Here is a 15,542-nt window from a genome sequence, read left to right as displayed (position 1 = left end):
GAAAAGCAAAATGTAAAAAAACTGACACAATTGGGGGTAATTTAAACACTGGACTACTATTTTTAATTGCTAATGATTTTGTAGTTAAAATTTATTTTTCCCCATTCTATTTTTCCAATAGGTGTTAGTAACCTTATGTATTTATTTTTAAACAGCTTTACTGAGACATAGCTCATAATCAATTCACTGATTTAAACTACAATTTGCCTGACCAGGCGTGGCTCAGCGGATGAGCATGGACCTAGGATCCAGGAGATGGCATTTGGATTCCCAGTCAGGGCACATGCGGGGTTTCGGGCTAGATCCCCAGTAGGAGGTGTGCAGGAGGCAGCCGATCCATGACTCATCATTGATGTTTCTCTGCCCCCGCTTCCTCTCTGAAGTCAATAAAGATATAAACGAACTGAACAATTCAGTGGTTCTTAACATATTCAGGGTTTTACAACCATCATGACAATTTCAGAACATTTTCATCACCCAAAAAAGAAAATCCCCGTTTAGCAGTCACATTTCCCCTCAAATTCCCCAAGCCCTAGGTAATCACTAATTATTGTGCTTCATGAGTTTTCCTATTTTGGAAAAAAAAAGTTTTTTAGAGATACACTCACAAGTATTTACGGTGAAATAATGTGGGATTTGCTTCAAAATCACCCAGTGGTGCCCTGGCCAGTGTGGCGCAGTGGTCGGGACGGCCAGCGCACCGAAGGGTCCGGGGTTTCAGGTTCAATCCCCGCCCTCGTGGGGGCGAGTGTGGGAGGCAACCACTCCATGCGTGTCCCTCAGCGAAGTTTCTCTTCCATTCTCAAAAAATCAATAAAACACACCCTCGGGCGCGGACTAAAAAAGTAAATAGAAAGAAAGCAGCTCAAGGGCAGCGCCGGCTCCAGTCCCGCCCTCGACATGGGTCTCGGCGTCCGCGGCTGTGGCGTGGGCCGCGGGACGGGGAGAAGCAGAGCCGCCCGCAGACTCGGGTCGCAGGACGCGGGCCCCCAGGGGCAGGGCCGAAGGAGAGAGACCGCACCCCAGCCGGCTCCCCTGCAACGCGGGGACGCGGCACCCGCCAACGCCGGAACGCACGCGCCGCGGGGGTTCGCCACAGCCGCCACGCGAGAAACGGCCAAAGACGCGCGAGATAATCGCAGGCGGCGCACTGCCTCCTGGGACTTGTAGTTGTTGGCGCAGAGCGCGCGCACTTCCGGCGCCCAACGGAAGCTCCGCCATTGCCTCGCCCGCGCAGGTGAGTCTGCCACGCGGGAACAGCGCGGGAGCTCCGCTGTTAGCGGGGCGGAGTGGGTTGCAGGGCCGGGCGGAAGTGACCCGGACCGCGCCCCGGGAGCGAGCGGGCCTGGCCCGGGTATCTCCTCCTGCCGGGCCGGGGCCTGTTAAGATTCAAGCCCCTCAGGCTGCTGGGACCTGGAGGGAGCGAGTCCTGTCAGGGCCGCTCCGGCTGCAGAGCCCGGCTGGGTCTCATGGTGGGGGCGGCTCTCCTGCTGCAGGACCGGACTGGGCTGCCCTGGTTGACCCTGTCCTGCCGCAGGGAAGGCCCTAGGTGGAGCGCTGCAGTATCCCGTCGGCACCCACCTGCTGTTGCGGGCTTCAGGCCGTCGTCGGGGGCTGTGGGGCCTGGACCAGGCCCCCTTTTCCCGTCTCCGCCGAGTCACATTGCCCGCCCCAGGGGGCTCTCTGTGCAGGAGGGAAAAGAGGAGTTCTCCCAAAAGTAACCTCTATCTGGGCGTGTTCCGCAGTTAGTCACGCCCCAAGCCTTTTCATTTCTTCAGTGAAAAGCTTATCGTTGCCTTAGGCGAGCTCTGCCCCTTGTTTCTGTGCATCTAGGGTTAGCACACCTTTGAAGCACCTTTCTCGTCAAACGCTGTGTATTCCCTGATCCCTGCCTTGCTCCCCCACGCGCACCCCCCATGTAATCTTCCTAGGTTCCCTCCTTAATTCTGAACGCCTAGAAGAAGCCGCAAACTCATTTCTGGGAAGCATTTTCTCAGTCTGTTGAGATCTTGCTTCCAGGTGTTTTCTCTTTGGCTCCAATAAATTATAAAAGTTCTCTACAGGTTTGGACGCCCTTAAGCCCCCACCCTTACCCTAGAGAACACCCGAGTCCCAGAGCACTTGGCCACGTTTTCTTCCAGGGGTGCTGTGAACTTTGTACACGGTTTGAAGAGAAAGTGTATGTTTTCCAGGTGAACAAAGTGTTAGGGGTCGCCTAGCCAGAGCAAACAGCATCAGCAAGCAATGGTTTCCAGGTGTTGGGAGCCTACGTTCGTTGTATGTGCTGATCCCCCAAGTTAGGAGCTGTAGGGGTGCACCGCAGGGACAGGAGGCTGTCCTGTGCCTGAGGGCTTGGGGTTGGATTTGAAAGAGCCTCTGGGAGCGGAATCCTGTGGCTTTGGAAATACCTCAGTGCAGCAGGGAGTGTCATGGCAGTGAAAATTGCTGAAGGGACTCTGCATTTCCATTTCTTTTTTTCTTTTTTTTAAATTTTCTTTATGGATTGATTTTAGAAAGAGCAGGGAAGGGGGGGAGGGAGGGAGGGCGAGAGAGAGAGAGAGAGAGAGAGAGAGAGAGAGAGAGAGGTAGTTTGTTATTCCACTTATTTATGCATCATTGGCTGATTCTTGTGTGTGCCCTGTCCAGGATCGAACCCACAATCTTGGTGTGTCAGGATGACGCCCTAACCAACTGAGGTACCCCACCAGAGCTCCATTTCTAGTGAGCCAAGAAGGTCACAGAACAAGAGAGAAGGAATTCCTGACCACTCTCAGCTCTATTGAATTGAGGCTGCAGCCTGGGAGCAGGTCTAGGCTTGTCATGAAGCCTGCGGCAGCACTTGAAACCCCACCCCACAGTAAGGGAAAGGAAACTGGAAAAGTAAAGAGGAAGAGCCTCCTCCCAGCCCTGCAGGGTCCCCAGCAAGACCAGCCCTTTCCTGGATCCAGTGTGAGATTGGGAAGGGGAATTTTATGTCCAAGTATAATCAGTAGGACTAAATGTGCCCTGCCTATTCTGGGTGTCAGCATGGTGTTAAACTTTATAAATGCAACTCATTTAATTCTCACAGCAACTCATTTAATTCTCACAGCGGCACCATGAGGCAGGAACTGCTATTCTTCCAAAAGTCTACAGATGAGGAAACTGAGGCCCAGAGGGGTTAAGGTCTGTTAGGGTCCTAACAGAGGCAAGAGCTGGGACTTTGAAAGCAGGCAGAGTGGGTGTTCTCAGACCTCTCCCCTGGGTACCTCCAGACAAGGAAGGAGGATGGAAGTGGACACAGGGAGTAGGAGATTGCCTGGAGGATGGGCTGGAGTGTCAGAACCAGATAGCATCATCTGGAGTTTTGGGCAGCCTTCTTAGGTGTGGTGCACATGTGTCCATAAGTGAGAGGCCGTGGTGAGGAAGGGAAAACGGGGTGTTGGTCACTCTGTCAGGGTCTCAGCTGTGAGTACCTGGAGCTTGGTGGCAAGGGTGTGCCTAGCCAGAAGGAAAACCTCGGCAGAGAAATTGGAGGGAGCCACTTGGAGAGGATCTTCTGCCTATTTACCCTCCCTAACCAGAGGGTAAATAGCTTAAATCTCCTACTCAGGGAGACAGCAGAAATCCAACTAGTGCCATTCGCCAACCACACCCAAGGACAGATGAAGTTACGAGAATAAATCTCAGGATAAAGCTGATGAATAGTCTATTGATTCTTGGTAAGACCTCTCCTAAATGCCCAGCCTTTAAACTCCCTAAAAACGAAGTTCCCAGTGCATGGTCTCCCTCCCTGGAACACACTTGTGCCTCCCTCCTCCCTTTTTCCCCCACAGGCATGCATCTCCTAATTCTAAGGGACCCCACGAGGTTTGCATCTAGGGCAGCGATGGGCAGTGCCAGTTTGTCTCCAGCAAACCCTCTGAACCTGTCCCCAAGGTCCCCTTTTCTCTGACTTCTTAGTGAGCCCAAACAGAACAACCTAGGCTCATTTCCCCAGCCCTTTCTTGTTTTATGTCCCCAGCTTTAATAAATGGCCTCTAAAATAAATTTTTAAAAGAAGAAGCACTAGTTGGTTTGGTTCAGTGGTTAGAGTGTTGGCCTGCGGACTGAAACGTCCTGGGTTTGATTCTGGTCAAGGGCACATACCTTGGTTGCAGGCTCAGTCCCCAGCCCTGGTTGGGGCACATGCAGGAGGCAACCAATCAATGTGTCTCACATTGATGTCGATGTTTCCCTCTTTCTCTCCCCCCCCCCCCGCCCCCCGAAGAAGCAACGGAAAAAATATCCTCAGGTGAGGATTAAAAAAAACACGAAGTTTCTCTGCACAGAAGGGGTAACGGTGAGCGGGGCCTGAAGGGGGAGTGAGAGCAGGACTTGCCGCTGTAGGGGATGGAGATGGAGTGGAAGGTCGGTGTCCCTGCAGTCCCATACCACCTGCAGTGCAGAAACTAGCAGGACAAGGCAGGGCACCCAGGTGAGAGGGGCTGAGAAATGGGCCCCAGGTGAAGAATGACAAGAAAGAGGGCAAGGGGAGTGGGCAGGGGTGTATCGGAGGGGAAGCTGGCAACCCGAGTGACTGTGCTTAGGGCCATGGGCTGCAGAGCTGCTGGCTTCCTGCTCCATGGTCATGAGGCCTTGGTGAATTTTTACTCAAGTTCCTCTTTTTTAAAAATTTATTTTTTAATTATAGTTGACATACAATATTAGGTTCAGGTGTACAACATAGTGATTAGACATTCATGTACCTTGTGAAACCCTATGTAAATCTAATACCCATCTGACACCATACCCAGTTATTTGGATATTACTGACTGGATTCCCTATGCTGTACTTTTCATTCAAGTGTTTGCTTTTATGTTGTTGTTTAATCCTCGACACAGGATGTGTTTATTGATTTTAGAGAGGGGAAGGGAGAGGGAGAGAGAAACATCGATCAGTTGCCTCCCCTGTGGACCCGGACCTGGGATCAAACCCACAACCCAGCTATGTTCCCTGACCAGGATTGGAACTCACAGCCTTTGGGTGCATGGAATGACACTCCAACCAACTGAGCCACACCGGCCAGGGTCCACTTGATTATTTGTATAATGGGGAGTTTGTTTTTTAATGCCTTTGACCTTTTCACCCATGCCCACGCCCATCTGACAACCATCAGTTTATTCTCCATATCTATGAGTTTCTGTTTTATTTGTTTTTTTTTTAGATTCCACATGTAAGTGAAGTTACACGGTGTTTGTCTTTCTCTGACTTAGTTCACTTAGCATAATACATTCTAGGTCCATCCATGCTACTGCGAATGGTACAATTTCAGTCATTATGGCCAAGTAATATTCCATTGTGTGTGTGTGTACATACTACAATTCTTTTATCTTCTCATCTATTGATGGGCACTTGGGTTGCTTCCGTATCTTAACTATTGTAAATCTGCAGTGATCATGTTGAGCCACATGAATTCTTTATATATAGGATATTAATGCCTTATCAGATATATCCTTTCCAAATATCTTCAACCATTCAGTAAGTTGCCTTTTTGTTTTGTTGATGGTTTCCTTTGCAGCACAAAAGCTTTATAGTTTAACGTAGTTCCATTTGTTTATTTTTGCTTCTTGTTTCCCTTGCCCTAGGACCCATATCTAAAAATTATTGGTAGGACCTGGCCAGGTGGCTCAGTTGGTTGGAGCGTTGTTCCCGTACACCAAAGTGTTGCTGGTTTGACCCCCAGTCAGGGTATATACAGGAGGCAGTTGATCAGTTTCTCTCACGTAGATGCCTCAGTGTCTCTGTCTCTCTCCCCACTCTCCCTCTCCCTCCTAAATTTCCCCTCTCTCTAAGATCAATGAACATATCCTCAGGTGAGGATTAAAAGAAAAATTAAAGTAAATAAATAAAAATTATTGGTAAGAACAATGTCAAAAAGTTTATTGCCTGTGTTTTCTTCTAGAAGTTCTATGGTCTTGGGTCTTACATTTAAGTCTTTATTCCAGTTTGAATTTATTTTTGCATATGGAGTTAGAAAGTGGGTCGAGTTTCATTTTTTTGCCTCTATCTGTCCTGTTTTTCCCGTCACCATTTGTTGAAGAGACTGTCTTCACCATATTTTATATTCTTGCCTCGTTTGTCAGATTGACCATATAAGTGAGGTTTTACTTCTGGGCTCTCTTTTCTGTTATTCCGCCCCAGGCAGTGCTGCAGCATTGTGATACCTCCAGGATGTCTTGAGGGAGGGTACATGTGGGCGACACCCCCCGTTCAGAGTGTTCTTTGCTGTGTTGGGGATTCTTATAGCCTCCTTGTAATCATTCCCCACCCCATTTTTGGAAACTGATGTTTCATTGTTATATATTTAAGCGGTGCAATTTTTTTTTGAAACCAGGTCATATTTCACTGTTGTTTGAGAATTGTACAAGTTTGTTTTTTGTGTGTGTGGGTTTTTTTTTTACAAACCAGTTAATGTTTCATTGGAATATTTTTAAATTATACAATTGTTTTGACACCCTGCATTTACCAGCCCCATTCATTCTCTTGAAATGACAGGAAAAACTGGCCCCTCTGTGTGTTGAGGGAAAAGTGTGTATCTGTGGGCTCACAATTCAGACAACCTAGCCCATGCCTAGGCATTTACCTTGAGCCTGGGGGCAGCCCAGTTCCATCCCCAGCCCAGACCTGAGCAGGCTGAGCCCACTTCATCACTGGAAACCTCAGAGCCCTGCCTCTCTGCTCCTCACACTCCAAAGGAATGTCCCTCAGCAGTTACATTCCTCTCCTTTTTGGGGGTTGGGATGGACTTGAGGGTGTGGGGGTACTGAATTCCTAATTGTGCCCCACCACCAGCACGGCCTCCTGAGGATAGCTGCCCTCTCCATGACAGCTTCTCATCTGAGGAGGAAATGGATGTGCATTCTCAGCCAGTCCGATCCCAGGTGAGTTAGAGACCTTTGTTCTCTTTTCCTCTCAGTCTCCTCAGCTGTAAAATGGGCCCAGGAATAGCACTCGCCTCCTCAGGCTGGCACACACAACAGCTCCATGGTGCTGCCTTGTATACCTTTGGGTGAGACCCAGGGACTCCCTGCAGGTACAGCACCTTCCCTGTGTGGATGAACCAGGGGCTCCTAGGGGCTCCTGCACCTGGTTCCGTGGGCCACATCTCTTCCCCTCATATCCTGTGAGACTGCCTGAGGTGGGTTGCTGTCTTCATGGTCACATTAGGGCAGCTCACACCTGAGAAGTTCAAGTAGCTGAGTTCAGCTATTAAGGTGTGAAGCTGAGATGCCAAGTCAGGCCTGGTACCCAGGGCACATGGTCCCTTGCCTGCCCGCCTTCCTTGAGAGCCAGCTCTGCCAGTGTTTTCTGTAAAGGACCAGGTGGTAGAAACTGTCTTAGGCTCCGTGGTCTACGTACAGTCTGTCCCATAGCCTTTTTGTACACGGCTCTTTAAGAAACATAAAACCTATTCTTAGCTGTATTAGTCTGCTCAAGATGCTCTAACAAAATACTACAAACTGTGTGGCTTGAACATTTACTTTCTCATTGTTCTGGAGCCTAAAAGTCTGAGATCAAGGTCCCACCAGGGTTGTTTTCTGGTGAGGACTTTATTGCTGGCTTGCAGGTAGTTTCTTCCCTGTGTTCTTACATGGTGGAGAAAGAAGCCTCTGGTGTCTTCTTGTATTATAAGGACACCAATCCCACTGCAGTATGGCCCTGTCCTTATGACCCCCATTAACCTATATTTTTGTAAAGGCCCTCTCCCCAAATACAGTCACATTGGGAGTTAGGGATACAACATGTGAATTTGTGGGGAGAAACAGTTTAGCTCATGGCATTGGCCTTCTAAAAACACACCACAGTGTGATTTCTCCCTGGGCTGTATTTTGCTCACCCCTAATTTAGAATACCCTCTTTGACTGGCTTCAAGTCTAATTTTGACCCTAGCCAGTTTTGCTCAGTGGTTAGAGCATTGGCCTGTGGACTGAAGGGTCCCAGGTTCGATTCTGATGAAGGGCATTTACCTCAGTTGCAGGCTCGATCCCCAGCCCTGGTTGGGGCTCATGTAGGAGGCAACCAATCTATGTGTCTCTCTCACATCGATGTTTCTCTCTCCTCTCCCTTCCACTCTCTACAAATCAATGGAAAAAATATCCTCAGCTGAGGATTAAAAAATAAGTTTAAAAAAAAACCCTATGATTTTGTAAAGAAGCAGTGGGTGGGGATCTCTGCGGGATTCCTGTTTCCCAAGACAGAAAATCAGGATCACTGGTGTGATCAGCGATAGACGGAGGCACTCAAGTGAAAATGCCATGGACTGGGTCAGTGTCTGATCAGAGCACCACCCAAAGGCAGGAACTCCATGGGTGCTCTGGACATTATCTCCAGTATACACTATCTCCCACCCTCTGCTGCCATGCCCTCCCAACCTCCACATCGGGGAGGCAGGGCCCCATGGTAACATGGGTGATATTTCAGCCACCTGTGAGCTTCAAGGATGTGGTTGTGAGCTTCACGCGTGAGGAGTGGGGACGGCTGGACCCAGTCCAGAGGACACTGTACCGAGATGTGACTCTGGAGACGTGCAGCCACCTCGTCTCCCTGGGTAAGGTGGGGCTCTTTCCGAGGGTGTGCTTGTGCTGGGATGAAGCATCCCTGAAGTGGGTCCCTTTGAGATGTAGATCCCAGGTATTGCTGCTCAGTCAGCCTCCACTGCATGTTTGTGACTTGTTTCCCCGGAATGGCTCTGGGGCCCTCCTAGTACATTCGTGTCTGACCCCAGGGGTGGAGCATCAAGTCCTATGTTTTTCCCCATTGACCAGGGCTCCTGCTCCCCAATGTGGATGTGATCTCCTGCCTGGAGCAAGGTGACAGCCCATGGAGGGCGGAGCAGGAACCTCCTCCCCAAGGTGAGAGCCTTCGGTTAACCTGAGCAGAGACCTCACTGGGTCAGAGGAGGGGGGATGCCATTTGTGGAGAGCTTCCTCAGGCATTCTCTGCTGCCTCCTCATGGCCAGCAAGGCAGCCCAGGGAGAACACTTGCCACTGTTGTCTGCACATTTCTTAGGCGTGGATTTACTTCTGTTCCCATCTTCCCTTTGGTCCTTACCCCTCAGCCACCCTGTCTTATTCCCAGGTTCTCCTGACCCCTCTTCTCCATGAGCCCCTCGTCATAGCTTCCACTTGGGGAAGGAGCTCCTCAGGCCTCCCTTTAGCTCTGCTCTTTGCTCCTTTGTGCTGGACATTCCCGTGACTTGTAGATGATCCTGCAGTATGGTGAGAATTTGGGAAGTGTCAGCCACCTGTTCCTTCCAGAAGGATTCCTACTATATCTCCATCCCTGGACCTGCTGTCCCATGTCTTCTCATCCCATAGACCAACCTCCTTGTATGTCCCAGTGTGTCAGCCTAATTGGAATTTTTTTCAACAGCTGTATCAGATACAATTAACCCGTTTAAAGTATGTAAAGGCTTGTAGTGTAGTCACATCACCAGAATTAATTTTAGAACGTGTTCATCACTCCAATTAATTGGGCTAGTTTTAACAGTCTTTTTGTTTTAATTAACACTTTTATGTTTATGCGTAGAATATTTTAAAATTTTTATTTTAAAATTTTTATTTGTTGATTTTTAAATTATTAATGATTTTAGAGAGAGGAAAGGAGAGAGAGAGAAACATCAATCGGTTGCCTCTGTATGCACCCTGATCTGGAGTTGAACCTGCAACCTGGTTATATCCCCGACAGGGAATCAGACCCACCAGCTTTTGCTGTATGGAACAATGCTTCAACCAGCTGAGTCACACCAGCTATGGCTTTGTTTATTGATTTTTAGAAAGAGGGGATGCCCTGGCTGGCGTGGCTCGACCTGTAACACAACTGCAAACACTATTTTTAAAGTAAGGTACCATAGTCATAGTTCCCAGCAACTGGACATGGGTTATCTTTTGTGCTTATTGAGGACCATGTATCTTCAGACTCAATTATTTCTGTGCATTTCTCCTTTAACCTTTATGCTCTTATGCTTATTCTTATTTCCCTGCTCACTCTGGGAAACAGCTCTCCTGAACCAACTCTCCATTACCTTTGCTTGTTTTTTTTGTACTTCATCACTGATTTCCTATTTGCTGATCCATCTCACTCTTTTACATCCTGCATGAAATTATAGTCCATGGACTCAAAACAAACCCAGAGACACCTCTCATACTTGGTGTTTTCCTTCATCTCCCTTCCACCTTTAAAGCTTCTGCAGTAATTCAGGCATTTTGGATTTCTTTCAGACTGGAACACTACACTTGAAAAGAAAGAATCGGCTTCTGAGGATGATATTGCTGTGAAAGAACCATTCTTCCATATGGAAATGAAACACTGTGTAGAGGAGAGCCCCTGGTCTGTGTTGGTAGGAGAAGTGCAGGATTGGAGGGACCAGCCAGTGGAGCACCAGGAGGAATCTTTGAGTCAAATTGTATTTATCTCAAAGGAAAGAGTGTTTATTCAAGAGGAAAGTTGTGAGCCTGACCTTGGGGGAAGTTATTTGAGTGTAAGCCTTCTAACTCCAACATTACCAGCAGGAACACATTTGCACAAGCTCAACTCACAAGTTAAAAATTTGAAACATAATTCAGTTTTCTTTAATCATCAGAAAGGCTGGGGCAATCTGAAACCCTGTGAAAATCTTGAAAGTGCGAGGGCCTTCTCTCAGAGCATTTACTTGAATAAACTTGCAAATAATGAAACAGGAAATCAAAAGCCTTGTGACTATACTGTCAAGAGTGACTCTTTCAACTATGGTACCGCTGTTTGTTTCCATAATAGAATTTTTTCGGCAGAGAACAGCAATGATTGTAAGGACTATGGAAATGCTGTTAACCACAGCATGTCTTTGAATGAAAACAAGCCAATGCATTTTGGAGAAAGTCAATATGACTGTGACGAATGCTTTGTACAACCTGAAATAATTGTTGGTGATCCTGGATGTCAGGAGGACTGTGATGCCTTCTGCATGACCTCATCTGTTACTGACTGTGACATCATCCAGACCAGAAAGAAGCCACGTGCATGTAATCTATGTGGGAAATGCGTCAGCTGTTCTATGCTTGTACACGAGAGAACACACAATGGAGAGAAGCCATATAAATGCAATCATTGTGGAAAAACTTTCAAATGGAGATATCTCCTCATTGTGCATCAAAGAACACACACTGGAGAGAAGCCTTATCAGTGTAACGTGTGTGTTAAAGCCTTTAGTGGTCGGTCAGCTCTTAGAAAACATGAGAGAACACACACGGGTGAGAAACACTATGAATGTAATGACTGTGGAAAGTTCTTTAACAGGCAGAGTCACCTTACTAGGCATCAGAGAATTCATACTGGAGGGAAACCTTATTTGTGTATTCATTGTGGAAATGCCTTCAGCCGTAGCTCTGACTTTGTTGCACATAAAAGGATTCACAGTGGAGAGAAACCCTACGAATGTAACCACTGTGGGAAATCTTTTTGGGAGCGAGCACAGCTTCTTGTGCATCTGCGAACTCATACTGGAGAGAAGAAATTTTATGAATGCAGTCATTGTGGAAAAAGTTTCAAATGGAGATCTCACCTCATTCTGCATCAGAGAACACACACTGGAGAGAAGCCGTATGAGTGTATTGACTGCGGGAAAGCCTTCAGTGATGGGTCATCTCTTAGAAAGCACGAGAGAACACACACTGGTGAGAAACCCTACCACTGCAACCACTGTGGGAAATCTTTTCGGCAGCAATCACAGCTTGTTGTACATCAGCGAACCCATACAGGAGAGAAACCTTATGAATGCAATCATTGTGGAAAAGCTTTCAGCCAGAGATCCATCCTCACTGTTCATCAGAGAACACACACTGGAGAGAAGCCCTATAAGTGTAAAATTTGTGTTAAAGCCTTCAGCCAGAGATATCTCCTTATTGTGCATCAGAGGACACACACTGGAGAGAAGCCCTATCAGTGTACCATGTGTGTTAAAGCCTTCAGTGGTCGATTAGCTCTTAGAAAACACGAGAAAACACACATGGTCCAGAAACCCTATGAATGAATGTAAGCATTGTGAAAAAGGCCTTTAGCAGGCAGAGTCACCTTACTAGGCATCACAGAATTTACACTGGAGAGAAATCATATTTGTGTGCTCATGATAAAAGTCCTCCTGCCATGACATTTTTGTTGCACATGAAAGGATTCACTCTAGAGAGAAACCTTACGAATGTACCCACTGTGGGAAATCTTTTTAGCAGTGATCACAGCTTGTGCATCTGCAAATTCACACTGAGTGAAGAAACCTTATGAATACAGTCAGCGTGCAAAAGGTTTCAAATGGAGATCTTGTTATGCATCAGAGAACACTGTAATAAAACCCTGTAAGTGTAATCTTTGTTACAAGGCCTTTATCTGGTGGTGGACTTACTAGGCATCAGGGAATTCACACTAGAGAGAAACCCTATAAATGTAATGAATGTGGGAAGGCTTTCAATTATAATAAATCCCTTATTGAAGATGAGGAAACTCATGGAAGAAAAACTCTATCAATAATTAAGATGGGAAAGCTCACTGCCAGAACTTTTCTAGACGTCAGATGACCACATGCATCAGAATTGCTGGAAGCATACATTTAAACAATCAAGTTTAATAAAATGTTTCCCCTATAACACATTCCTAGAAATGATCGGGACTGGAAGATGTGTTTCCCAAAAAGGCTAAAGTGTACATCAACAATGTTAAAGTGGGCAAAGCCATTATGCAGATTTGAGCAAAGTGAAAGCAGGTGGGAGAGCATCACCTGGAGATGCAGAGTGGGAAAGGCTCAAGTCAGGACTATGAAGAGGGCTGCAGCTCTCGAGGTCACAGCCCCTTGGCAGAGTTGCAGATTCATATATGGGGCAGGAAAGCAGTGTTAATTGAAGGTCTATTAATGAAGTTCTGACTCCTCCCCCTTTCTTTTCTTGTCTCCTTGTTTTACATTAAGTATCTGGCTGTGGATGAGCAAAATAAAATAGTGAATGAGTGAGGTACAAAAAAAAAAGTTAGTCTCGGGACTAGGTAATTGGTGTATTATGCTCCAGAACAAGGGCTGCCTTTTATTAGCATTTCAGGGACCATCCTAACACCTGCTTCCAGCCCTATTCCCTTCAAAGCAAACCATGCCATTAAAGCAGATCCCCCCACATCTATGGCGGCTCCCATCTACCTTCTGGTAACCTCTTCAAGATAGATAGAAGCAGGGAGCAAGAGACTTTGAGGCCTTCAACACTAAAGGAAAATCTTTTTCAAAATGTTTTTATTGATTTCACAGGGGGGCGGGGAGAGAGAGAGAGAGACACGTCAGTGATGAGACAGTCATCAATTGGCTGCCTCCTGCTGAGGATCAAGCCTGAAACCTGGGCATGTGCCTGGGCCAGGAATCAAACTGGTGACCTCCTGGTTCATAAGGTGACACTCAAGCACTGAGCCATGCCAGCCAGGCAAAAAACATTTAAATAAAACCCAAGGAGAACAGATACTCAGAGGAACCAAACATTTAAAATGGCAATTCAGTCAAGAAATAATTTGCAAGTGAAAAATAAGTCCAAGATACTCTTAAAAAGACAATTATGAGAACAAGTATGGACTATGAAATTAAAAGTAAGATTTGCTAAAAAACAACGAAAAGGAAACCTGCAGAGCTGAAAGACAATCTTAAGATCATGCCAACTGCTGTCCAGGATTAGTGCGATCCATGCATCATGAGAAATAAGAGAACACCACAGTCAAAAAGACATTGGAAACTTTTGTAGAGAATAATTTTGAAACTATTAGAAAAAGGGTTTTTTTGTATGTTTGTTTAGAACAGGAATGTTCTAACTAGAGGGAAAGAAAAGGTAATCAGGGACTTCCGAGTAAACCAATTGTTAAAAAAATTACAAATATTGTGCAAGACAGTCGTAGTCCAGATGTGAACCTAACTTTAGAATGGAGTATTCATTTGACTGGTGTTAACATGTCTTCCTGGAAAGGGCAGAGGACTCATGAGATTGCAATAAAAGAGGGAGAAATACATTGTTTTGCTTGGCCCTTCACTAAATACTATTTTTATAGCTATAATATAAACAGTAGGTACTGGCTTTTTATATTTTACAAAGAAACCCAGAGCTGTAACATGATTTCATAATGGCAAAGTTGGGGGTGGGGGGAGTATCTCTGTGCCCTCATCTTAGGCAGTGAACCTAAGTTTAATTAGGGTACCAAAATTACAACTCTAAACAGTGATAGGGCAAAAACTGGAAGCAAGTAGAGGATCACAGGTGTAAGTAAGTTCTTAATTCCTTATAGAAGGAAGTCTATAGGCCATGAAATGTAATTATAGACGTAGCCTCAGGAGGAACTGGAATAGAAACGGTTAAAATTGGCAGGTGGGATGTGTGACTGTTGGGTAGGGTGAGGCAGGAGGCAGCTGCTTTCCATTTTAAGCCTTTAGTCTTGTTCGATGATACATTTCTTATTTGAGTAATTTCAAATGTGTACTTACAGGTGAGCAAAACAGTACATGAGGACATTTGCAATTGACTTGTGGGATTGTGTACAATTTTCCTTCTTTCGATTTAGTATTGCTGTAAAAAAGTAAATTGGCAATTCAGACAGGAAGAGTGAAAAGGAAATATGTCAGATTTTCTATTTGGCTAGTTAGAGTTTGTTCCAGTAGGGCAGGAAGCCTCCTTGGCTTCTTAGAAGTCCCTGGAATTAAAGATGGGTTAGTCTTTTTATTACTTGATATTGCAGAAGCTTTATCACCAGAAAGTCACTGGGGGCCTGGAGAGGGGTTTGGTGTCCTGGGACAACCTTGCGAGATCCCTCTGAATGGGCAAGACAGGTGTGTGAGTTTACAAAGCCCCCAAGTATTTCCCCAAGGTCTCAAGCAGTTACCTGGTACCTTTCATAAAACCCTTTAGTTAGCATAGCCCTCAGGATTCATAGGGACCTGGATGTTGAGATGGGCAGTCTGAACAGAGCTGGTGGGGACTTTGCCTCCTGGTAGGACAGTTGGTCCCACTACTGAGACCAACACAGTTGTGCAGCTTTCAGAAGGTGGGGCCTGGGAGGCAGGACCTGCCCAATAGAGTCAGCAAAGTGAACACTGTTTGACATTCTTGTCCAGACATCTGAGTTCCATTCAGTAATTCCTGAAAGTAGCTTTGTTCAATGAAGGTGCTACTGGAGGTCCAAGTACGGAAGGTGTGTGTGATGTCACAGGGTACTAGTCACATTTCTTTCCAAAATGGGGAGTCCACACGGGCTGTGTGGTTACGTGCTTCTGGAGACAATACCCAGTGGGAATCACACACAGGAAGACAGATTCACGTGCAGGAAATGGGAGGACACTATGTGTATGCAGTGAGTGTATCAGGCCCTGCTCTAAGGTACTGTGCCCATCAGCAAAACAGGCTCTCAAGGACCCAAGAGCTGGACCTTTTATATATATATAAACAGTATATTATTTAGTATGTCTACTGATTTCAGAGAGAGAAAGAAACATCAGTGATGCGAGTCACTGATCGGCCGCCTCCTGCACATCCCCCAC

General features: G+C 46.5%; 1 protein-coding gene across 1 annotated transcript; it reads left to right on the top strand.

Annotated features, from left to right (window-relative positions):
- Nucleotides 1-1,186: 1,186 nt before the first annotated feature.
- Nucleotides 1,187-14,023, top strand: ZNF544 (zinc finger protein 544). Its single transcript, XM_081119858.1, has 5 exons — nt 1,187-1,237; nt 6,814-6,902; nt 8,443-8,569; nt 8,787-8,873; nt 10,243-14,023. Exons 2-5 carry the CDS (start codon nt 6,870-6,872, stop codon nt 12,027-12,029), a joined length of 2,034 nt encoding a protein of 677 aa, XP_080975984.1. The 5' UTR covers nt 1,187-1,237; nt 6,814-6,869; the 3' UTR covers nt 12,030-14,023.
- Nucleotides 14,024-15,542: the final 1,519 nt, after the last annotated feature.

This window comes from Miniopterus schreibersii (genome assembly GCF_964146895.1).
Source record: "Miniopterus schreibersii genome assembly, chromosome: 18".
Lineage (NCBI taxonomy): Eukaryota > Metazoa > Chordata > Mammalia > Chiroptera > Miniopteridae > Miniopterus > Miniopterus schreibersii.
The sequence above is the reverse complement of the archived record's forward strand: the minus strand, read 5'-3'. Positions and strand labels throughout refer to the sequence as shown.

What these genes read in the sequence shown, in the direction of transcription:
- ZNF544 (XM_081119858.1), top strand. Translation starts at nt 6,870, where the DNA reads ATGGATGTGCATTCTCAGCCAGTCCGATCCCAG. An exon ending in CTCAGCCAGTCCGATCCCAG is followed by an intron (nt 6,903 to 8,442) that starts GTGAGTTAGAGA and finishes GTGATATTTCAG; the next exon opens with CCACCTGTGAGCTTCAAGGA. An exon ending in GCAGGAACCTCCTCCCCAAG is followed by an intron (nt 8,874 to 10,242) that starts GTGAGAGCCTTC and finishes GATTTCTTTCAG; the next exon opens with ACTGGAACACTACACTTGAA.